Source organism: Hemibagrus wyckioides, linkage group LG02 (assembly GCF_019097595.1).
Source record: "Hemibagrus wyckioides isolate EC202008001 linkage group LG02, SWU_Hwy_1.0, whole genome shotgun sequence".
Taxonomy (NCBI): Eukaryota; Metazoa; Chordata; class Actinopteri; order Siluriformes; family Bagridae; genus Hemibagrus; species Hemibagrus wyckioides.
Window position 1 is genome coordinate 26,234,531 of NC_080711.1, and position 26,534 is coordinate 26,261,064.

The following is a 26,534-nucleotide window of genomic DNA, read 5'->3' on the forward strand; positions in this document are numbered from 1 at the left end:
CTCATAGCGATGTGCACTAGCACTTTTTAAGTAAATATTTCTGCTGGAATAACAAGTACAACTCACTTAGGAGTATCAAGTAAAATGTACTTACCACTAAACATAACCTTCATGAAGATATCAAGTATTGTAGATATGTAGATCTCTATAAATGGAGAAAATTGTCAGAGTTTAATTATCTTGGTTTAACGTTGGATTCAAAGCTTAGTTTCAAAAAGCATGTAAAGAAAATGGTGAGGACTATAAAATGTAACTTGATAAATTTCAGACAAATTAGACAATGTCTTCCCACTGACGTAGCTACGACTCTCATGCATGCTACAATTTTTTCTCATTTGTCATATTGTGCGACATGTTGGGGTCAAGCAGGAGAAACAGTTATTAAACCTTTAAGATCTCTTTATAAACAGACTTTAAAAACTTTGGACAAAAAGCCTAACCAGTATCACCACTGTAGGGTTTTGGAGAAATATAATTTTTTGAGTTTCGATAATTTTAGACTTTTTACAAATTTGTGTATGGTATATAAAATTCTAAATGGTTTGGCCCCTCCCATACTTCATGTTTTTGTGCACCTCCGCTCTGCAGATTTTTTAAGATCTACTAGATCTTTTCGGATGAAAATTAGCCTTTTGGCTAAATTCGGTGCATTAAATGGACACATTTATGTTTATAATTGTACATGGTCCCTTTTCAAAAAACCTCAATAAAAAAAAATAAAATAAAAAAAAAATACTTAATTATATTTAAGTCATAAGTTCTATTTAATTAAACTAATTAAGTAGTCAAGTTTTTACAGACAGAAACATCACTTTCATCCACATATGAAGTAAATCTTAAATGTCTGTAGAATTTCCTGTTGTGAATTAAATAAGTAGATTTTATTATATTGTTTTCTGTTGGATATTTTTAAGTATTAATTTTCTTTTGATAAATGTCCAAATAAATATAATTATTATTTTTTCTCTGAAATTAAACACACACACACACACACACTACAATTAAACTGTTTATTTTGTAAACATTAAACAGTAATAATTCATTAGTTTCTACATAGCTACCATCATCTGGTACAGTATTTAAGGTGTGTTCAATACCAGCTGATCATTATAAACTACAAAAATCTTGGGTGGGGCAAATGTACAGAGATCCAGAGGGACTGTGATTCTTATAAGAGAAAACACACCATTCTGTGTAAGTAATGTCCAAAAGATAGGGGGGGTGGGGCTGGGTGGGGGGTAGATTTGTAATAGCAACAGGTTCATTATATAATGTTCCCCTGATATTAGACAATATTTATGTCCCTAATAGGGACTATGTATTATTTATAAAAAAAATTCTTAACTAGTTTTTCCAATTTGACTTCACCTAAACTAATCCCAGGAGGGGATTTTAACTGTGTGCTCCACCCCACTATGGATCGGTCTTCAAAAACACCCTACATCACTTCTCAAAGTCTGGACTCTGGTGAATAAAAGTGTGGATTTCCTACTTTGATAAACGCATGTCAGACTTGTAAATCATCTGTTTAGTTTTTTAATGTCTTTTTAAAGATGTTCCAAAATGAAAGCGAAGGCAAGATATTAAAAGTTTTGTTTTTGACATTGTTGTCATGACATCTAGTGTGTGTATGACGTTTGACGTAATCGGGTGACACTTCACCACAGTGAGTGATTGGATGGGTGAGGATGTCAGTTTCCAGGAAAAGAAAAGTTGATGAAGAAAATAGAGTTTTCAAAGGTAATTGGACAGAGAGGTATGCATTCATTTTGCCCAAATCCAACACAAAACCGTTCTGTTTGATTTGTAATGAGACAGTTGGAGTTGTGAAGAGTGGAAATGTCACACGCCACTACGAAACAAAACACAGACATTATGAATTTTTATGCATATAATCATTTTCAATTGTCAATAAAATGTAGGAGAAAATGTTATTATATGCATTTGGAAGTATTAACAGTTGTCATCAAAATCTACTTTCAACAGACTTAAACCATTTACATTTACAGCATTTACAAGGTGTTTGTGTTCACTTTATGAATATTTCTGCAACACAAAAGATCTCGTATTTATTTCTTTGTTTGTTTATTTATTTCTTTTTTCTTTCTCTTACCAGGTAAATGCTGCTTATGATGACTTACTCCTCCATAACAATGTCAGGTGGCTGAGTAAGGGAAGAGTCTTGGAGAGGTTAGGGTCATCAGGAAAGATTTGGACATGGATTTGTCAAAGCCAGCCTTTACATGGATTTTCTGAGGAATGATGATAGCATAGAGCTTGTGGCCTTTTTAGTGGACATAACATCTCAGCTAAATGAACTGAATCAGAGGCTCCAGGGCAAAGGCAACACAGTGTGTGATCTGATGGCAGCAGGACTCTCCTCTGAAAGACGGCTGGAGATCTTTAAGAGTGACATCACATGGCCACATATCCACTTTCCAACTCTTCTCCAGCAGACTAATGGCAATCACCATCATCACCATCTTTCCTTTTTGGAGAAGCTAGCTGAAAATTTCAGGGAGCGCTTTGAGGGCTTCAGTGTAGGCAGACTAGTGCTGCTCTGCATTCCATCTCCATTCCTGGTCAAGAATGTTGAGGAGTTGTCAAAAGAAACAAGAGCATCTTCCCATGGGCAAGTATGGCATCTCTGCAGACTGAACTCTGGGTCGACCTATCAGTGCGAGTCTTCTCAGTAATGAATGTTGTGAAGAACTCATACTGCAGCAGCTTGACTAATTAACATTTAGGCCAGTGTCCCGTCTAGCAACCACTCCTTTTGTGCCATGGTTTAGGCAGCTGATGGAAGACAGACAGAGCCTTTTCTCACATTAGACTGCTCTCTATTATGTTATTTTTAGCCTGCCTCTTGAACACTTTAAATTATTTGTTTTGCCATTTGTTATTAATGTATTTTGAATGCAAAAGTCACTTTTTTCAATAATAGTGTTGATTTGTTATGCATGCTTGCTTTTTAAAACCAAGTTTTATGATAACCAGTTGTTAAAAGCTGAGTCTCCTGGGCCTGAACACCTCTCTCTGCAACTGGATCCTGGATTTCCTGACTGGGAGACCTCAGTCAGTCCGGATCGGGAGCAGTATCTCCAGCACCACCACACTGAACACTGGAGCTCCTCAGGGCTGTGTGCTCAGTCCATTGCTGTTCACTCTGCTGACTCACGACTGTGCAGCAATGCACAGCTCCAACCACATCGTCAAGTTCGCTGATGACACGACCGTGGTGGGTCTCATCAGCAAGAACGACAAGTCAGCATACAGAGAGGAGGTGCAACATCTAACAGCCTGGTGCAGAACCAACAACCTCTCCCTGAACGTCGACAAGACCAAAGAGATGGTTGTTGACTTCAGGAGAGCACAGAGTGACCATTCTCCGCTGTCCATCGACGGATCCTCTGTGAAGATCATCAAGAGCACCAAATTCCTTGGTGTCCATCTGGCGTAGAACTTCACCTGGTCACTCAACACCAGCTCCATCACCAAGAAAGCCCAGCAGCGCCTCTACTTCCTGAGGAGGCTGAGGAAAGCCCATCTCCCTTCCCCCATCCCGACTTTGTTCTACAGACGGACCATCGAGAGCGTCCTGAGCAGCTGCATCACTGCCTGGTTTGGGAACTGCACCGTCTCGGATCGCAAGACCCTTCAGCGGATAGTGAGGACAGCTGAGAATATCATCGGAGTCTCTCTCCCCTCTATCACGGACATTTACACCGCACGCTGCATCCGCAAAGCCAACAGCATCGTGAATGACCCCACACACCCCTCACACACACTCTTACACACCCCACACACCCCTCACACACACCCCACACACCCCTCTCACACACCCCACACACCCCTCACACACACCCCACACACCCCTCACACACACTCTTACACACCCCACACACCCCTCAAACACACTCTTACACACCCCACACACCCCTCACACACACTCTTCACCCTCCTGCCATCTGGAAAGAGGTACCGGAGCATTCGGGCCCTCACAACCAGACTGTGTAACAGTTTCTTTCCTCAAGCCATCAGGCTCCTCAACACCCTGGACTGAACTGTCCTACACTCTCTCACACACACACACACACACACACTCTCACTCAGGACCGAACTGTATATCAACTCTCTGTCTCTCTCACACACAGATACACACATACTCTCTCTTGACTGTGTGGACGCACACACACGTGCACACACAATTTATATTGTTCACACTTATTGCACTACCTCAACCTGTCATCCGCTGCTATAGTTATATTTATGTTTATTTCTATTTGCACTACCTCAACCGCTGCTGTGTATTTTTGCACAATTATTTTTGTACAATACTTTTTTTTTTTTTTACATCATTTCACTTCATCTTATCTTATTTCACTTACATTCCAGTACACATTCTTTTCTTTCTTTTCGGCGCTAAGTGTCCTGTGTTCTTTTGTGTTGTTTTTCTTGTATTTATTGTCTTTTGTACTGTCTTGTCTATGCTCTGTTTGCACCTAGCTGCACACTGTGGACTTTACGTGGCTAATGACAATCTTCTGTCCTAGCTCTGTGGTGTTGTTTTTTATGTTGAACTTTGTTGTTGTATGTTTATGTAGCACCAGGTCCTGGAGAAACGTTGTTTCATTTCACTATGTACTGCGTCAGCTATATGTGGTTGAAATGACAATAAAGCTTCTTGAATCTTGAATCTTCAAGAACTTGGACATTGATGAAAATTCATATTTGGACCTTCGAATGTCCCTGCCCTACAAAATAACTAAATCCGCCATGTCTATTAATACTTTTTTGAGACATATACATTTCCTGATCTCTGACGTTTCTTATATCCAAGCCATAAGCAGTTCTCTTTTTTTCCCCACTGCATCGTTCATATCCACTTTGGGAGTCTTTAAAAGGCTATATTACGGGGGAAATAATCTCATTTTCATCGAGGGAGAGGGGAAAAAAAGAAACCATCAACTAAATGATCTTTTAATCAAATTAAACAATTAGACTTGAAATGTGCAATTAAGCCCTCACCTGACATTTTTAAGGAAAGAACAAAGCTACAGACAGAGAGTGATCTAATAACATCTGAACAGACAGAAAGACTTTTGCTCCAATCTCGCTCTAAATTATAGAAACTTTCGGACAAATGTGGGAAAATTCTTGCTCAACAAATAAGACAGTACTTAACTACAAATACTATAACATCTATTCGTAGGGATGATGGCAGGATCACCAAGGATGAGTTGGAAATCATTTCGGTCTTTGAACAATTCTATACAGCCCTGTATTCATCTGAAATTGATTATAACTGTTCTGAACTTGATTCTTTTTTAAATACCATTAAAATGCCCCAAATTCCCTCTGAGGATAATGCAGAATTGGAGAGAATTCTTAACCCTTTCATGCACAACATTGATATAAACAGTGGCGGGCCGTGCATTTCAGACCTAGGCCTTCACTGGTGTCCTAACTGAATTAATCCACCTTCATAGCATCACTATAGATACTAATCAACTATTAAATAACGAAGTAAAAAAGAAATTAGTCTACAGTATTTCACACCTCACAAGGAATAGTCAATTTTATTAGGGTTACTTTTCTCAAAAAAGTCATTCTTGATGCCGTATGCAGCAAACTGCAATCTCCGGAGGACGCAGCATCTGAAATGAGACACAGTGAATATAGAAACACTGTATAACAGTGCGCTGTGTCACAGGCTCTTGTAGAGAACATGAATAAAATTACATTACATATAGCAAAAAAAACACATTAACACAATTCAGTCTCACAAGTTTCCTTTCACTGCAGCAAAAAAAAACAAAACCACAGTCCACCCCGGGGATCTGGAATGAAGGCAAACTGAAAACCCAGAAAAAAAGAAAACCCAAAAGCATAAATGGTTCCTGAAAAAGCTTACCAACTATTTTGAAGAATCAAAAGGATTTTCTTAAAATGTCCGCCTTGAAAATGCATTTGTAAGGATGTCCGTGACCAAATCGATTTCTTCTCCTCTGTCAGCCATTGTGAGATAAAATATATATATTTTATTTAGTTTATGTGGTTCGCCGCCTCTGACTACTCCAATTATCCAATCACAAGACATGAAATTGCTGACGTAATCGTATGCCTGCTAGATGACCCCGTGACGCCAACTCGAAATCTGATTGGTTAATGGAGCAGTTTCATTGCCACTCATTTTAATCTACGGGCGCCTGCACTATTGATTCTGAAGGCCTTAGAGCTGGGCAACACATGATGTCAGCCACTGGCTGAAATATGATTGGATAAATACTCTTATCATAAATATACACTACTGGAAGCAGCGCAACCAAGAGAAAAGCTATGAAATGTAGAGAATAGACTATTGGGAATAATTTAATACACATTCATGGAAAAATATATTAAATATATTAACATGCAAGTCAGTGATTCAGATCACTGCTGTTTGCTGGCCCTGACAGTCCGCCACTGGTACTGAGTGACCCTCAGCTCCATGATCAAGATCTTTGATATAGTCATGTGACACAAACTTCAGGTGAGCAAGAGGCTGATTTTTTATATAATAGGGTGAATTTGCATAAACATCCTTCAGCTGTTAGATTTCATCGTTTCAGGAGTCCTTCTTGAAAACAAGTGAGCTGCTGCCCCCTACAGATGATTTTTATATTTAGGAGTTTGTAGTAATGATGCTGCAGAAAACATGTACATTTCATGTGATCTCTTGTCAGGTTCTGTGCTGCTGAACAGACTCTGTGTTTCTAAATTCAGGAAATTAACCACTGGCCTGTAGTGTTCCTGCAGCTGGTATCACAAATAGGAGGAATAAAATCATGAATAGTACAGTATATAGTCACAACTAGTCATCAGAATCATTGTCCTAGAGCATTGTCCGTGTAAATGTGATAGATTACAATGGGGATTATTATTATTAATATTAATAACTACTAAAAAAAAACAAGATTGGAATAGAGAGAAAGATCTGAGTGCTGTAAAATACACTGTCCTAAAATGATCTTTCTCTGAGTTCTGCTTCACCCAGATTTAAAGTGTATGGGAGTGTTATCTATCACAGAGCTCACTGGAAACTAGAGCAGCCAAGAACATGCTGTTTATACACGACTCTATTTGAATAGGGAGTGTCCATGACCACTATGGAGGTGTTCAATCCACAACCACATGCTGCTCACTGTATAGGTCAACTATATTATGTTTAAGTCTGCATTTTGTGGTATTTGGTGTAGAATGTAATCAGGATTTCACAAGTGTTTAGAGATTTCAAACTGAAGAAACACTTCATCATTATAACATGTCATCCTCTCCCCTTAAAATCATCTTAAAATCAAACCCTTTAACTGACCGCACTGTCACTGCTTTGCATCAGTCAAGGTCTTGTGTTTTTCTGCATGTTTAGTTCTGTAGAGGCAATTCAAACTGTAATTTATAAAAACAGCAATCTGTATTTCACAAAGAAAGCATACAACTTTACATCTGTCTTCAGTAAATAAATACTTAGAAGTCCATAACGTGTTATGTGAGCTGACATTTTTGAGGGCTAACAGCTAACTCAGCATCTGTGAAGGTGTGTAGACACACATGTACATAAAATTTAAAGTAATTGCCTTAAAAATAATAGCAATGCAGTTGTATGGTAAAGGGGATTTTTGTGATAGCAGCAATTTTAATCAAATGAATCAGTGGTCAGTTAAGTCATTTATAACCATGTCTTTATGATGGAGGTTGTACTTCACTCTCAGTGTCCAACTCTAAAGTCATCTGAAGAAAAAAAAATAAGACTGTAAAGATATGTGAAGTTAATAAATTCACACACTTATTAAAATGTTCCTTGGTGCTTAAATTAGTTTGTATTTATTTAAGACTGAATATCTAAGTTAAATTTAGTAAGTAAATGCTGTTTAATTGTGAAATGTTTTTCAGTCTTAATGTTTTTTTAGTGCAAATACGTAGATTATGAAAATATGAGCTCAGTGTATGATTACAGTACACATGTGTTTTTGTAATGACACTTGTCTTGGAAATGCATCAGTGTGGTCTTCGTGCACAGTAATACACAGCTGTGTCTTCAGTCTGCATGTTCTGTCCTCTCAGAGTCACCGTGCTGCTGGAGGCATCTTTAGAAATACTGAACTTGCTTTTTAGAGACTCTTTATGAATAATGATTCCACCCCCCCAAATGTAGTTTATCCATTCCAGAGTTTTCCCTGCAGGTTGTCGAATCCAACCTGTAGCGTAGCTGTTATCAGTAACTGAGTAACCGGATACTTTACAGCTGAGGGTTAAAGAATCTCCAGGCTTTAACATCACTGAGGTGTCCTGAGTGAGCTCTACTGCACATTCCACATCTGAAAAAAAGAGATGTCACAGTTTCAGTAAAAATGTATGTACAGTAGGTTATAACTGCAGTAATTTACTAGCAGCTCTGAGTTCATTACTGAAGTGAAACTCACAGGATGAAGCTGCCAGCAGCAGCAGAACTGGAAGGAACATCTTTTATCTAAAAGCAGTGCTAAACTCTCCAGAGCCCACAGTGACCGTGGCTGATATTTCTCTATATGTAGCTGTAAGGGGAACATTTTGCATATTCATTTACATATTGTTATGATGGTGTTCTACAGGTTTTAATAATCACAGTGAAAAATTTTCTTTGGTGCTTATGTTACTTTATATTTATTTAAAACTGGATAAGTAAAGTTAAATTTAGTATGTAAATGACTTTTAAACTCTAAACTGTTTACATAGTTCTCACTCTGTCATATTGTGAAATATTTCTGTGTTTTAAACAGCATGTAGGGAAAATATTTATACTGACTGGATCTCATTACACAGACTCCTGAAGGATGCAGGAAAGCTACACTGTTGTGTGTGTTGCTTATATTTTTATTGCATGAATTCTGAATTGAAGTATGGAACTTTGCATCAGTGTAAATGTCCCGACAACGTTCACAACAATCCAGTAATCCAGTACACTGACTCATTTAGATTAAACATTTAGATTGTTTGACCTCCATGAAAATGAAAATGTGGGTTTGTCATGTGACTATAGCAAGTATGTGTTTTTGTACTGATGTCTAAGGGGAAGTATCACTGTGGTCCACGAGCGCAGTAATAAACTGCAGTGTCTTCTGTCCTCATGCTGTTCATCTGCAGATACACCTGCTTCTTACTGTCGTCTCTGGAGATGGTGAAGCGGCCCTGAACTGCACTGGAGTAATATATGTTAGCACTATTGTAGATGCTTGCAACCCATTCCAGTCCTTTTCCAGGCGCCTGTCTGATCCAAGCCATCCAGTAGCTACTAAAGTCAAATCCAGAGGCTGTGCAGGTCAGTTTATGAGACTGATCAGGTTTGATGATCACTGGATCAGACTGGATCAGTGTCTGACTGCAGGAATCTGCAAGAACACACAAAGATGTTAAAAATAGTATGAAAAATATATCAATATTTTTGTCTATATGAAACAAATAATACTAACATTGAATGAAGATTGCTAGAGTAAAGTAACTCAAAACACTGCCTAGTCCCATCTCAAAGAATTAAAATGATTCCTGCTGCTGTAAATGAACACAAACTGCTGGTATGTTGTTGGGCTGAATGTTTCAGCATAAATGGTTCAAATACAGGATTTCATTTGCATGACACGCCCACTAGAGATATAAAACATTCACAGAGGAACAGCTGAGATGAGAAAAAGCTTCCTGTAAGACTCTGGGTGTGTTTCATGCTGTCAGGTTCATCACTGCTCTTTACTCATTACATCTCATGTCTTTTTAGTCCATCACTGTGTATCACTGTAACACCCAGAAGAACATTCTGGTCTGTTTAGAAACTGTATTTAATTCAGGTCACAAATCACTAATTCATTCAGTCAGGAGCTCATGCAAACAACTTGTCTATTGTTAAATTTTTGTGAATGATGAAATAATTTAAAGCATCTGCTTTTCTTTTTTCTCTATCCTTTTTGAAGAAACGACAAGGGGCAAAGTCCTTCATCCAGAAGACTTTGAGTAGATTTCTTAGCATTTCTCTAGCATGTCTTAGCCTTCAATGTCTCACATAAACACAAATCTAACCTGTAAACATTTCACTGAAACAATTAATCAGTTGAGGGATAAAGGAAGATAGAATGAATTTTTATATTCTGTTTTTATAAAATGCTATATATCTGGTGTAAATCTCAGGAAATATGTGACAAATAATCCTAAACTTTGAAAAATAAATGAATATTTGTCTGATAATGAGTGATAGTGAATGAGTCTCATACAGAATACAGTTTGTGGATTCACTTTTTTCACTTTATTTGTTAAACTCTGCTGCCTCCTTCAGTTGTTTCAATTATTGCACCTCACACTGTGAGAACAGACTGTGTGTTAAACACAACACACTGCTGGAAACATGCTGTATTATTCCTGAATCCACTCAGTAAACACTGATTCAACTGTTGGTTAAAAATCCTGTAAAATGAAGGGATTAATAATAGTTCAGAATAAACTGATAATAAACTCTTTCAGTAATGTTTTATTTTTTATTTAATAAAGATTTTGTGTGAATGTGTTTTAAAACACTGCAAACTATTACAACTTTATTACAATAGAAGAAAGTGAAAGTGTGACTGAGATGATTTATTAGTTGCATTGAGAGGATGTGTGTAACATGTCTCATAAGGTTTTTGTAAGAGGAATCCACTATTCTGTCTCACTGTGTGTAACCAGCGCAGTAATACACAGCTGTGTCTTCAGTCTGCATGTTCTGTCCTCCAATTGTTATTGTGTTAGTAGAAGTGTCTCTGGAGATGCTGAACTTATTTTTCAGTTTGTCACTGTAAGCTGTACTCCCACCACTACTGATGTATCCAATCCTCTCCAATGTTCTGCCCTGTTAATGTCACTGTGCTCCAGGTCACTGGATCAGACTCGGTCAGTGTCTGACTGCAGGAGTCTGCAAGAACACACAGATTGGTGTTAAAGTTTAAAAAAAGAAAGTAAGAAAAATCCATAAAATATTTATGTTAAAAAAAAATAATACTAACATTGAAAGAACACTGCTAAAGAAAGTAACTCAAAACACTGCCTAGTCCCATCTCAAAGAATTAAAATGATTCCTGCTGCTGTAAATGAACACAAACTGCTGGTATGTTGTTGTGCTGAATGTTTCAGTATAAATGGTTCAAATGCAGGATTTCATTTGCATGACACGCCCACTAGAGATATAAAAACATTCACAGAGGAACAGCTGAGATGAGAAAAAGCTTCCTGTAAGACTCTGGGTGTGTTTCATGCTGTCAGGTTCATCACTGCTCTTTACTCATTAGATCTCATGACTTTTTAGTCCATCACTGTGTATCACTGTAACACCCAGAAGAACATTCTCGTCTGTTCAGAACCTGCCTTTTTCATCTGTGTGTCTTATAAAAAGTGAAATTAATTAAATAAATAATTCAGGTCACAAATCATCACTGATTCATTCAGTCAGGAGCTCATGCCAACAACTTGTCTGTTAAATCTTTGTGAATGTATAAAGTATATGCTCTTTGTCCAGAAGCCTTTGAGAAGATGTCTCTAGTATGTCTTAACCTTCAGTTTCTCACATGAACATATAAATATAAACAGTAAACATTTCACACCTGCCAAAGAAAATGCTAGATGTAAATCTTAGGTGATATGTAACACAAATAATCCTAATTTATGAAAAACAAACAGTTATTTTTGATAATGAGTGATACTGAATGAGTCTCATACAGAATGCATTTTGTGGATTCACCTTTTTTTTCTCTTTTATTTGTTAAACTCTGCTGCCTCCTTCATTGCACCTCACATTGTGTGTTGTGTTTAACTGTGTGTTAAACACAACACACTGCTGGAAACATGCTGTATTATTCCTGAATCCAGTCAATAAACACTGATTCCAACTGTTGGTAAAAAATCCTGTAAAATGAAGGGATTAATAATAGTTCAGAATGAACACTCTTTCATTAATGTTTTCTTTTTTATTTAAAAATGACTTTGTGTGACTGTGTTTTAAACTGCTGCAAAACATTACGAATACATTACAGTGGTAGAAAGTGAAAATGAGCACCAAATTCCTTGGTGGACTGAACCCAGGACTGAACTGTACAAAACTCTCTCTCTCAGCTGTGTGAACAGAATCAAAATATATTGTTCACTACTTATTGCACTACCTCAACCGTACACAATACACAGTACGTATTGTCAGGCTGCTATGTATATGTATATGTATATATATAGTGTATATAACAATCATGTTATTTGTTACCTGTTTTTTACAGTCTCTCAAAGTTGAACATAATTGCATTTTATTTCATTTCATTGCACATGTTCTTTTTCTGCACTTTGTGTACTGTTTTTGTTGTATGTTAACGTAGCACCGGGGTCCTGAAGAAACGTTTTCTCATTTCACCATGTACTGCATTAGCTATATGTGGTTGAAATGAAAATAAAAGCTTCTTGACTTGACTTGGAGGAATTATTGTGAGTATCATTTGAACTCATGTAGCACTCTTCTCCACACCTGTAAAATAAGTGTGCTGTGGGTTCGACACTATGCTTGTAACTGAAATGGCTTAAGACCCTTGTGCAGATTATGGCAAACCAGGGTGTCTAAGTAAAGCAACTAGAAGAACAACCAGATGGAAAAAACAAATAACACTTGACTTTATTATATCAAGTTAAATTATATATTTATTATTTTACGGGACTTTTCCCTGTTAATGAAATGGTGTATAACATTAATGACCAGTAGAATATAAAAATAATCAAACGAAAATGAAGTGTCAACTAATACTGTAGAAGTTAAGCAATTGAGGTTGGTATTAAAACTTTACTTAACTAAAGAAACTAAAATTCAGTCAACAGCGTACAAAGTCACAGAAAACAAAAGGGTACAATTGGTGCTACTCAGTACTCAGCATATTCATTTGAATAAACTGGTCCCAGAACTTCTGGTATGCATACAACACTAAGTAAAACAACTAAAATAGAAATATTTTACTAATAATTTATAATAATTAAACAAGAAAAAAAAACAAAAAAAAACATTGCAGGCCTGAGCGATGCTCGTGAGCATGGTGGTGCAAATCTGCCTCACCCCTTGCCCTACCGTTTCCCCTTGGTTCTTTCTTGTGCTCACTCAATGTCCGACACAAGTCCCGACCCCCAACCTATCTCAGGCGTCATCGGGCATCAAAGCAGGATACACCCTGGACAGAGTGCCAACCCATCGCAGGGCACACTCAGTCACTCACACACATACTTATTAATAACCCAATGGGCTAACAAGATCCATTAGTGACTCTCTAACAAGATAAGGTTTAACTCAAATGACAATGCACATACTTAATAATAAAATGCACATAAAAAATATACATATATACAAAACAAAAAAACAACAACAAAAAAAAATTCAATGTTATGTACCCTGAAATCAAAACAAATCTTTGTTTTGAAAAAAAATCTTCTCATTTCAAACAGCAACATATTCTTAATAATTATGAACTGAGTAAACTTTTGTATTTGTTTTGGTTAAATAATTATCAAAGTACAGTATTAAGGCTGAAGTGTTTGTAAGCTGCGGATTAGTTACTCAGTAAAATGTAGTTGTGATTTAATTAAAGAAGTGAATTGTGATGAGGTTTTTGTGCAGCACTGCAGCTTGTCGTGTCACTGTGTGGATCACGAGCGCAGTAATACACAGCTGTGTCTTCAGTCTGCATGTTCTGTCCCCGTAAGGTCACTGTGTTACTGGAAGTGTCTCGAGAGATGACAAACTTGTCTTTAAGTGAATCTTTTTGACGAATATCTCCATCATAATAAATTAAATTGATCCATTCTAAAGCTTTTCCTGCAGGTTGTCGAATCCAAGCTGTTCCAAAATGGCTGCTGCTATCAGTGATAGAAGCTCCAGACACTTTACAGGTGATGGTTAAAGTCTCTCCTGGCTTTATAAGCAGTGAGTCTGGCTGGATGAGCTCAGTAGCACAGAACACATCTGTGAAAAGAGAAAAAGAAAAGGTTGACATGTCCAACTGAAAGGATCAGATGAAATAATAAAGCTTCAATCCAAACACTCACAGGGGGCGAGAGCCAGCAGCAGCAGTGGAGCTGAAGCTAACATGTTTGTGTTGAAGGAAGACTAATGAGAAGTGTTTCCTCTCTAGATCAGCACGCTGCTAATATTACAAGAGGAGATGAAGATTTGCATAAACATTCCAGAGAGGCTGTGTTGAGTGCAGCTCTGCAGCTGTTAATCACACTCACACCCTGTTTTATGTAAATTGTGATGTAATTAACAGTTCCTGTAATGGTCAGAACGAAAACTGATTTATTTCCAGTTCCCTAAAATTCCATCTGAATCTGCCATAACACATGAAAATAATAATAGTTAGATAAACAGTCCTTTGTGTCATTATCAGTCATGTGTAGGCTGCACTCTAGAGAATTACATTAACACAGAAATGATTCTCATGTCTACAAATTTCCTGGTTTCTGTGTTAAACAGTGTGAGTAACTGCTTCTATATTTGACTCTGACATGGTGAAATATTGCAGTGTTTTCTGAACAGCATGAACTACATTTAACATTATAATCAAACCGTTCAATAGAACATGATGTTCATTCTGGTATAGTCTGCCCTCTAGAGGCTTTAACTGATGAATCCAGAGAGAAATAGCTGAGAAGATTCTAGATCAGGTGTTTTTAAATTCTGAAGAAGAATTGTAATCTCTAGTGAGCAGAAGGCAAAGCTGAAATCTAATATCTATCAACAACTCAACAGTGAAACTATTTTCTATACCTCTTCTTCTTCATTCTTGATTATCTTCTTTAAGAAGATCAGGAATAAAGCAGGTGACTTGTCCTCTGTAAATTGCCCCTAGGTGTGAATGCGAGTGTGAATGTGCAACATGTGTGTGCTCAGTGTTCCTGAAATGGACTCTGGATCCAGCACTGTGACCCGAATAAAACACTTCCTAAACATGAACAAGTGACTGAATACGTTATCATGATTATTGTCTCATGATATTCAAAAAGTAAATTTTTATTTACAGTATATATATCCTTACACCTCTAATTCCTGTAGTTTTGGTTCTCTATTTATGAGAGCACAGACATTTGTTCTCTTGTGGACTCCTGAACACATAAAACCTGCAGATGCAGATGGAGAAATTTAGCTGTAACTTATTTAGAGTCATTTAGAGAACCAGAAAATGAACAGTGATGAAACTGTTAAAGCCAAACTTACAGTATAAAAGTACAGATATAATGGGTGATCAGAAATGGTATCACAGTCTTAATGCTGCAGCAAAGATTGCGGCTTGTCATTGTATATCCACTTATCTTACAAGAGATCTTCACAGTTTCTCCAGGTCTCTTCACCACAGCAGAAGACTGGTCCAGTCTCATCTCAGCACCTGCCACATAGAATGATAAAAAATAGTCATTAATGCATTAAATCTTACACTGAGTGGGTGTATGAGTAAGTCTCAGATACCTTGTGTTAAAAGGAGTATAAAATGCACTGCTGAATGACACTGAGCCCCAAAACTTGGTGATAGGTCTGTAATTTACTTGGGTGATTATCAGCTGAGCAACAAGCTGATTTTTATGCCGAACAAACAGACATCCTTTTAACCAGTAGACTCAGGTTTGTATTTTGGACATCCACAGGCTGATTTTGGAGGAGCTGAGGATGAAAACGCTGTCACATTTTTAGTTTGCCAGTTGAGTTTTACTTCAGTAGAAGTGAGCTGCTGCCCTCAATAGGTGCAATAAATATTTACATGTTTCTCTTTTTTGTGTTTTGTACTGAGCTGAGTGTGTGGAGCTTCTATCACTGATAGCAACATCCACTTCAACAACCTGCACAATTGGATTGGTGTAGTATTAATGATGGATTAACTGTGTATTCACTTGTATTCAGAACAACAATTTAATGTATTGTTGAGATAAAGATGAATTATGTTGATGTCCTGTTATCTTTGAAGCACAGAAGGGTCTTTTATATTTGAGTGATGTCATTTCTGCCTGTGTAATTGCTTAATTAATTCCCACCCTCAATCAGAACAGCTTTGGACATGAGCGAGGCAGGTATGTTGCAAATGGGTTCTGTAGTAAAGTGCTAAAATGTAGCAGATTAAGTTAAGGTTTTGGTTAATATCTGTGGACAACATGTTTTTATGTTGGACTGAGTCACATAGTGTGCTTAATTGTTGCTAGTTGTATGTATATTTAGAGTTTAGTGTTAATGAGCTGTATAAGGTCCGCTCCAGTTGCCGCAGGTATATTTGTCACAAGCTGACAGATGTAACGGCAGATCCGTGACGGTGTGAAAGTCCCCAGGTGGCTCTGTCCACGGCTGTCTCCTGGTCACAGGCTGTCCACGCAGATCCATCCACAGCATCCACAGTGAGCACCACCAAGCGATGAGACTCAGACCAGGGGTAGAGCCAGTGGTCACACTGGAACTTAGAACACTTGGAGCTCGGGAGTGGGACATATAGCTCAACAGAGAAAGACAGAAAGAAGTTTCAGGTACCTTTGGTTATCATTAAAACAAAGATGTAGTCCATCATCAGACTCTTTGATTCAAGTGTTTCGAGTGACACAAAATTCTGGTGAGCAAGACACTGATTTTTTATATAGCAGGGTAAATTTGCATAAACATCCTTCAGCGGTTAGATTTCATAGTTTCATGAATCCTTCTTGAAAACAAGTGTGCTGCTGCCCCTACAGATGATTTTTATATTTAGGAGTTTGTAGTAGAGATGCTGCAGAATGCATGTTACATTCCGTTTAATCTCTCGTCAGATTCTGTGCTGCTGAACAGACTCTGTGTTTCTAAATTCAGGAATTAACCGTTTACCTGTAGTGTTCCTGCAGCTGGTATCACAAATAGGAGGAATAAAAGCATGAATAGTACAGTATATAGTCAGAACTAGTCATCAGAATCATTGTCCTAGAGCTGATTTGCCTCGAGTCAAATAAGTAAAGACATCATAATGTAAATGTGATAGATTACAATGGGGATTATTTTTATTAATATTAATAACTGCTAAAAAAGATTGGAATACAGTGGAGAATCTGAGTGCTGAGTGTGAATGGATGTTGTTCTTTATAATAAATGTCTCTGGGGTGCAGCTTCCTGCTGAGGGAATATTTACAGCTCATGAGGACATGCTTGTGTAAGTTTGTCTGTTGTGTCAGTGTGAGTCTCGTGCACAGTAATAAACTGCTGTGTCTTCAGATTTCAGACTCTTCATTTCTAGGTATAGCATGTTTTTACTGGTGTATTTAGTGATGGAGAACTGGCCCTGCAGTGACTGAGAGAATGTAGTGCCAGTGCCAGTGTCAATCCACCCGATCCACTCCAGTCCTTGTCCTGGTTTCTGACGGATCCAGTGCATGTAGTAGCTGCTCATTAAGAATCCAGAGACAGTACAGGACATTGTGACCAACTCTCCTCTCTTTACTACAGAAGCAGAGGAGGTCAGGGACTGTCCATAAGAATCTGCAAGAGACAAATAGACCTATGTAATTTTATGTTATAATAAATATAATACTAATAATCTTCACATGAAAAAACATAAACTTACATGAAATGAGTATCAGTAAAATACACTGTCCTAAAATCATCCTTCTCTGAGTTCTGCTTCACCCAGATTTAAAGTGTATGGGAGTGTTATCTATCACAGAGCTCACTGGAAACTAGAGCAGTCAAGAACATGCTGTTTATACACGACTCTATTTGAATAGGGAGTGTCCATGACCACTATGGAGGAGTTCAATCCACAACCACATGCTGCTCACTGTATAGATGTGTGGATGATTATAAGGTTCTGTGTAGAAAAGCAACAACTAAATGTTTCACTCTTGCTATTTATTAGAATTCGGAAAAGCCGTAATTATCCACTTTACTTTAGATCATTTTTAATAATACTTTCTCTAAATGAAAGAAAACCCTAAAGTATGCAGAGAAATTCACATTTCGTATAAAGCTTTAATCAGGTATTTATTTGTATAAAATTAGACAGTAGAATTTATTGATCAACACAGGGTTCTAAGACACTTTATGTAATGATTGTGTGGTTGAGTTTGTACAGACTGCCCTCTAGAGGCATAAAATTCCTCTTTTCAAATGATCAGTAACTAGAATGAGTTATTTATGAGAAAAAGATTATAATCTTCTGGCTGTCAATAAAAAGCATCTCACTTGGAGCAACAAATTCCAGTCCTTTTCCAGGCGCCTGTCTGATCCAAGCCATCCAGTAGCTACTAATGTCTAATCCAGAGGCTGTGCAGGTCAGTTTATGAGACTGATCAGGTTTGATGATCACTGGATCAGACTCGATCAGTGTCTGACTGCAAGAATCTGCAAGAACACACAAAGATAATTGTTGAAGTTAAAAAAGAAAGTATGAAAAATCCGTAAAATGTTTTTTCTATATGGAAAAATAATCATACTAACATTGAATGCAGATTGCTAGAGTAAAGTAACTCAAAACACTGGATAGTCCCATCTCAAAGAATTAAAATAATTCCTGCTGCTGTAAATGAACACAAACTGCTGGTATGTTGTTGGGCTGAATGTTTCAGCATAAAGGGTTCAAATACAGGATTTCATTTGCATGACACGCCCACTAGAGATATAAAAACATTCACAGAGGAACAGCTGAGATGAGAAAAAGCTTCCTGTAAGACTCTGGGTGTGTTTCATGCTGTCAGGTTCATCACTGCTCTTTACTCATTAGATCTCATGACTTTTTAATCCATCACTTGTATCACTGTAACTGAAGCTGAATGTGTATTAATGAGCAGTTAAAGAGGGTCTCATTCACACAGACTGCCCTCTCAAGGCTTTTAGACATCAATAGCTTGGTCCTGTATTGAGAATAATTTCACAGTTCTGCTAAAAGACATGAAGACCTGGACCTTCATCTAAAATACAACAGAAGCAGAAGAGCTCAGTGACAGATTGAGAAAGGAATAAAACACATGGAGGCATGATGTTCTAGGAAAAATAATCAATGACAGGGTGATGGGATACAGTAGCATGTGTGGACATGTTTTGTTCCTCTAATACCTCTCTCTGTATCGTGTATTGAATCAAAATTATTGGACGAATTATTGTGAGTATCATTTGAACTCAGTTATATGGAGTAAAAATTGCTTTCAAACATGTGAAACAGGTGGAATGTTAACTGGACATTCAGACGCAACATATTCACAATAATTCTGAAATGCGTCATGTTTATAATAGTTCTTGTTAAAGTTTGTGTTTGTAATTGGGGGATTAGGTAATCAGTAAAATGTAGTTGTTAATTAATTAAAAAGTGAATTGTGATGAGGCTTTTGTGTAGCACTGCAGCTTGTTGGGAGGATGTGTGTAACATGTCTCATAAGATTTTTGTAAGAGGAATCTACTATTCTGTCTCACTGTGAGTCACGAGCGCAGTGCAGTAATACAGCTGTGTCTTCAGTCTGCATGTTCTGTCCCCGTAAGGTCACGGTGTTACTGGAAGTGTCTCGAGAGATGACAAGTCTTTAAGTGAATCTTTCTGATAAATATCCCCATTATTATAAATTATATTGATCGATTGTCGAATCCAAGCTGTTCCATAGTGGCTGCTGCTATCATTGATAGAAGCTCCAGACACTTTACAGGTGATGGTTAAAGTCTCTCCTGGCTTTATAAGCAGTGAGTCTGGCTGGATGAGCTCAGTAGCACAGAACACATCTGTGAAAAGAATGTTAATCACACTCACACCCTGTTTTAATCAATATCAATTTAATGTGGAAAATAATTAATTTGTTTGTTATTATTATTAATGATATGAAAGCCCAGAGAGGCCATGTGATATTATTTTTTTTCCTTTTGTTATCTTGAGATCACGACTTAATTTTCTCGTGATCTTGAGATAACAAAAGTTGTTTTCTCGTGATCACGACATAATCAGAACCGCAGTGAAGTTAGTCACATGGCCTCTCTGGGCTTCCGTACGGTGGTTCTTCTGTCTCGCTGCGTAAAACAATGGGAGCTCGGTTAAGCTTCCCATGTACTCGTCCTCAGTCGGCATAAATCTCTCGTATAGGGAACATCTGCGCGAGCGTACTGTTTACTATATCATTGTAACTATGTGTGTGTGTGTGTGTATGTTCATATTTTGCATCCAAGTGTAGAGACTGTTCTTTAGTACTGCAGCAATGGCACCAATGAAGAAAAATCCGGAAAAGGAAGGTGGTAAGAAGAATGGTGTCAGTTAAACTTTGAAACACAGAGAAGACTCCAGCTTGTCGTGTCAGTGTGAGGATCAGTTTGTCACTGTAAGCTGTACCCCCACCGCTGTTGATATATCTAACCAGAGCTCCAGATTATATGTGGATTTTGAATGGAACAGAAGCCTCTTCATCAAATACTATAATTTTCAATAAAATATTTGCCTGAAATAGGCAAATTTGAGGATTATTTGAGGATTATTATCTATGACTGAACATACTCACGTCATATTAATAGAAAAATTCTACCTCTGAAAATTCCTGACAGAATGCTTTTACACTTTCTCACACATGTTCAAACAAATTCTTATTTGTTTATATGATCATTGTTAGCCAAAGACACTACAGTATAACAAGGTCTGGCAAGAGTGTGTGAGAGAAATACTAAATGAAAGAGTACAGCTCTTCAGAACACACACACACACAGGGATCAATGATCTATAGACTGAATCCCAGACCAACACTGCCAGCTAGCACAGAGACACTGGGACTTACCACGATGGCCAAAGGCTGCTCTAATGGAAGGCGACGTCTGGGATGGCACACCACAAGTGAGCACACCAAATACACATGGGAAACACCATGAATGGACGACAGCACAAGATAAGGGAAAAAAGCTACACCACTGGTCATCCGGCTACTCATTTTAGCCCACAGCTTCTATGCAGCCAAGGAGGAAAAAGTAAGAAACGGTTAGAAAGAACTCTACAATTAGCTTATATCAACTTCCTGCTAGTTATTTAATAACTAATTTTTTCTTCCCCTACTTCTTCTTCTCATTATAATAATAATAATAATAATAATAATAATAATAATAATAATAATAATAATTATTATTATTATTATTATTATTATTATTATTATTATTATTATTATTATTATTATTATTATTATTATTATTATTATAACTGTATAATAATAATAGTGGTGCAGCAGCTAAGTGGACATCCTGCATTTCAGATAGGAGTCGCTTTTTCACAGCTTCTACATGATCTTTGTCACGAAATGCCAGGTGCTTAAACCTAATGTCAAGAAAGGTGCTGGCAGCAAGGCTGTGTATGGTTTCAATCCCATGGAATCTACGCTGACATTGCTGTGCCAGTTCCGTGGCAAAAGAGCTACCTTGACGCTCACTGGCAGCAGTTGCTCTAAGCAGCAGAGATACTAGAGGAATGACCTTTGAGACAGAAATGTATTTTTCTGCTGATACTTCACATGTTGCCTCCTCAAACGGTTTCAAGTCCTCATTGATCAGATGGATAACAGACCGCTCTTCATTTGTAAAGCACAGGTCACTCTTCCCAAGTAAACAGAGGGCTGTGGTGACTGGATCCATTTGTTCATGTAGCCTCTCCAACATGTAGAAAGCTGAAGTCCACCTGGTTTCAACTGAAATAATCAGTTTATTTTCTGCCACTTTTAGTTGATTTTGTATCTGTTTAAGCTTCTCTGTGGCTTTTGTGCTATGGTGGAAAAAGGATATAATGCTTCTGCATTTTTCCAGCAGGTGAGAGGTCTCAGGAGATGCTTTTATTGCATCTTTGACCACCAAGATTAATGTGTGGGCAAAACATGGGTAATGCTTCCACCCAGGCTTATGTACTACAGAAACCATATTTGCACCATTGTCTGTGACAGCTGCAAGCTCCTTTGAGTTATGCCCCATTCTTTGGCTATTCTTTTCATCTTTGCACTAATATTGTCAGCTGTGTGCTATAGATTGAAATGGCAGGTTTCTAGCACAAATTCCTGCATTTGCCAGTTGTCAATAAAATGTCACAGTTAAATATGCCTCTGTGGACCTTGAGGTCCACATAACTGTTGTGAGAATGAAATGGTTTGCATGTTGTAATGCTGCCTATACTTTGGATTTACAATCAGCATAAGCATGTTAATTGTGCCTTCCTCCAGCTTTTTCTGGCTAGGGATCTGGTAACGTGGAGTCTTGACAAGAGCGATAAATCCTCTGTCTTCTACAACTGAGATTGGCTGGAGGTCCTTTACAATCATCTCTCCTATGCTTCTTGTAATTTCTGATGCTCTCTGTGAGTCATCTATAAAATATAGTATATATATTATGTTCTCAAAGCTGTGTAACAGGCATTAAGAATTTATAATGATAGTAAATCCCTCCCAGGAATTACTTGACACTTAAACTATGTAATTTATTTAATAAACATGTTTTAAATTCTATAAATAATACATAAATGATTTCATTAAGAATATCCACCAGATATCAGGTAACAGAAATAGATATAGGCTGATGAAAAAAATGTATGAAAGGTTTTAATTAAAATCCTACTGTTTAAAACAAAATATTCAGTTTAAATACTTATATGCAGTGTAATATTCTGTTCCACATGATATACCGTAATATCTTCATATCTGAAAAAATCTGTATTGTACAGAGTATAGCTATGATAAATATGACTCCACGTTTTGTATTCAAATAATCTAATCACCATTTGGTACCTGGATAATGTCCACCTCTCTGAAAGGATTCTGCTAAAGAACTCTGCCTCAAGCCTCTGCTCGCCTCAGCTGTACTTTGTTGTGCTCTATAGGGAACTATGAAAATGTTCTAAAATCACTTGTTTAAAAAAACAGATAGGATTGATACTTGTTTTTGAGAATCAATTCTACTGCCATTGTGGCAGTATCGAAAATAACAATACTTCAGGATCGATCAGCCCATCCCTGTTGGACATGAGCGAGGCAGGTATGTTGCAAATGGGTTCTGTAGTAAAGTGCTAAAATGTAGCAGATTAAGTTAAGGTTTTGGTTAATATCTGTGGATGACATGTTTTTATGTTGGACTGAGTCACATAGTGTGCTTAATTGTTGTTAGTTGTATGTATATTTGGAGTTTAGTGCTAACGAGCTGTATAAGTTCGGCTCAAGTTGCCACCCAATGCCATTTTAAAACGCAAGGTATATTTCATATCGGTTAGTAAAAATGCATAAAATGATATAAAATAATATTTTGTTGAAGTATATTTTCCTGTTACGTCTAAAATGCTGTGTGAATATTTGAATTAGGTGCTCACATGTGGTGGTGGTGGCTCAGGTGGTTAAGGCTCTAGGTTGCTGACCAGAAGCTCAGGGGTTCAAGCCCCAGCACCACCACTGTTGGGCCCTTGAGCAAGACCGTTAACTCTCTCTGCTCTAGAGGTATTTCTATTTTCTTTCTTTTCTAGACACAAGTGCAGTGTTAATGGGGCGGGGGTTTACTTTTCTCTCTTTTCACACTCCTCACAGAGACTACAGAACTGAGGGTGTGTTGCGATTTGTATTAATCCCTGTCTTGTACTTAATAAACTGCAGGTATGTCGAATTTCAACAATAATATTACCACTATACCATCATATGTTTAGACTGATTTATAGAGTTTAGACTGAAATGTAATTTTGTAAAGAGTGATGTATGTAATATGTTAGTATAAGGAATCTATGTGAATTTTATTGAATGTGTCTATAAGAATGTGTGTATAATGTGGAACAGTGTAATGTGATGCATGTTTTGATGGGAATAAGTGAAATATGACACTGTAAAATGAAAGAATATTACTAGTAAACGCTCAGAACAGCTTTGAACGTGAGCGAGGCAGAGACTACAGAACTGAGGGTGTGTTGTGATTTGTGTTAATCCTTGTCCTGTTTTTAATAAACTGCAGACATAGTCCACCAAAGCCAGTAGAGTTGTGGGATTTCTTTGTGGCGTGAGACAAAATACAATACATTTATCTGTGTATGAATTATAAGTGAGGTAAATTCAGTTAGTTCAGTTACAATGTGTGTCTGGTTTTAGTACAGCTGCTTCCTCAGCTCCAGTCACTGTGGCTCTTCGGGCGCAGTAATAAACTGCACTGTCCTCTGTCCTCAGACTCTTGGCCTCTAAGTACTGTGTGCTTGCCAAGCCATTCCAGAGCTTTCCCCAGTTTTTGCTTTTTTAATAAAATTTTATTGAAGAAAATAGGATATTTTACAGATAATTTCTTTCACTTACAGAGTCATACGTGGTAAATTCAGACAAAAGACATTTGAAAATATTTACAAAAACATCTCTCAATAATGGTCAGGTATACTTAAATACATTCACCAAGGAATATAACGAAGAGAAACAAGATCTCGCCTCAAAAAAAAACAAAAAACATTATATGTCATACATTTATGAGATGCCAAGGAAATTTGCCTTATCCAGTTTATGCTGTAGCTTGTCATTGAATATCCACTTATCTTACAAGAGATCTTATCTTACAAGAGATCTTCACAGTTTATCCAGGTCTCTTTACCACAGCAGGAGACTGGTCCAGTCTGATCTCATCACTGCTGACACCTAGCAGATAAAACATAACAATCAAAGATCATCATCAACACAGTCAAGATATTCTGAGGGAAGAAATATACAGTGAAGAAGTCTCAGGTACCTTTGGTTAACATTATAACAAAGATGTAGTACTGAGTGACCCTCAGCTCCATCATCAAGTTGTGTGAAACAAACTTCTGGTGAGCAAGAGGCTGATTTTTTTTTTTTTTTTTAGCAGGGTGAATTTGCATAAACATCCTTCAGCTGTTAGATTTCAGTTTCATGAATCCTTCTCAAATACAAGTGTGCTGCTGCCCCCTACAGATGATTTTTAATTCCAGCAGTTTGTAGTAATGATGCTGCAGAAAACATGTACATTTTGTTTGATCTACTGAACAGACTCTGTGTTTCTAAATTCAGGAAATTAATCCATTGTCCTGTAGTGTTCCGGCAGCTGGTATCACAAATAAGAAGAATAAAACAATGAATAGTACAGTATATACAACTATTCTAGTCACAACTATTCATATGAATCATTGTCCTAGAGCTGATTTCCCTCGTCAAATATGTAAAGACATTATAATGTAAATGTGATACATTACATAGGGATTCTTATTATTAATATTAATAAGTACTAGAAGAGGAATAAAGAGGAATAAAGAGGAAGATCTGAGTGCTGAGTGTGAATGGATGTTTATAATGAATGTCTCTTGGGTGCAGCTTCCTGCTGAGGGAATATTTACAGCTCATGAGGACGTGCTTGTGTAAGTTTTTGTGCAGCTCTGGAGTCTGTTGTGTCAGTGTGAGTCTCGTGCACAGTAATAAACTGCCGTGTCTTCAGCTTTCAGACTCTTCACTTCTAGGTACAGCATGTTTTTATTGGTGTCTTTAGTGATGGAGAACTGGCCCTGCAGTGACTGAGCGAATATAGTGCCAGTGCCAGTGTCAATCTGCCCAATCCACTCCAGTCCTTGTCCTGGTTTCTGACGGATCCAGTTCATGTAGCTGCTTCCCATTGAGAATCCAGAGACAGTACAGGACAGAGTGACCAACTCTCCAGGTCTCTTCACTACAGAAGCAGAGGAGGTCAGGGACTGTCCATAAGAATCTAAAAGAGAAGAAAGGACTAGGTAATGTTATCTTATAATGATTGTAATGCTGGTAATCATCACATAAAAAGCATAAACTTACATGAAATGAGTATCAGTAAAATACACTGTCCTAAAATCATCCTTCTCTGAGTTCTGCTTCACCCAGATTTAAAGTGTATGGGAGTGTTATCTATCACAGAGCTCACTGGAAACTAGAGCAGTCAAGAACATGCTGTTTATACACGACTCTATTTGAATAGGGAGTGTCCATGACCACTATGGAGGTGTTCAATCCACAACCACATGCTGCTCACTGTATAGCAGAACTATATTATATTTAAGTCGGAATTTTGATTTCTCATTCCAGAAAATTATAGCAAACAGGTTTTAGATGATGGCAAACAGGGGCTAGATTATGGCCGCCCTTTAACTGACCGCACTATCGCTGATCTGCATCAGTCAAGTTCTTGTGTTTCTCTGCGTGTTTAGTTGCATAGTCGTAATTCAAAATGTAATTAAAAACAGCAATCTGTATTTCATCTGACTTCAGTAAATAAATACTTAGGAGTCCTTAACTTGTTACATGAGCTGACATTTTTGAGGGCTAACAGCTAACTCAGCATCTGTGAAGGTGTGTAGACACACATGTACATAAATTAAATAAATGATCAGTTGCCTTAAAAATAATAGCAATGCAGCTGTATGGTAAATGGGATTTCTGTGATTGCAATAGTTTTTAAGCAAATGAATCAGTGGTCATTTAAGTAATTTATAACCATGTCTTTATGATGGAGGTTGTTGTCACACAACAGCCTGGGCCAGAACACCAGAGGGAGCCCT

At 37.5% G+C, this 26,534-nt stretch overlaps 3 gene segments (V, D, J or C); all 3 read right to left on the reverse strand.

Moving 5' to 3' along the window:
* Window positions 1-8,037: 8,037 nt before the first annotated feature.
* Window positions 8,038-8,502, reverse strand: LOC131364702 (Ig heavy chain V region 5A-like). The segment is given in 2 exon segments: window positions 8,038-8,357; window positions 8,463-8,502. Coding segments are annotated over 2 exon segments (360 nt in total).
* A 2,351-nt stretch (window positions 8,503-10,853) lies between these two features.
* LOC131364710 (immunoglobulin heavy variable 2-5-like) lies at window positions 10,854-14,143 on the reverse strand. The segment is given in 3 exon segments: window positions 10,854-10,951; window positions 13,694-14,017; window positions 14,101-14,143. Coding segments are annotated over 3 exon segments (465 nt in total).
* An 11,269-nt stretch (window positions 14,144-25,412) lies between these two features.
* LOC131343020 (Ig heavy chain V region 5A-like) lies at window positions 25,413-25,893 on the reverse strand (the record flags this gene model as incomplete). The annotated part of the segment is given in 2 exon segments: window positions 25,413-25,711; window positions 25,795-25,893. Coding segments are annotated over 2 exon segments (339 nt in total), but the record flags the coding sequence as incomplete, so codon positions are not given.
* Between the last annotated feature and the right edge of the window lie 641 nt (window positions 25,894-26,534).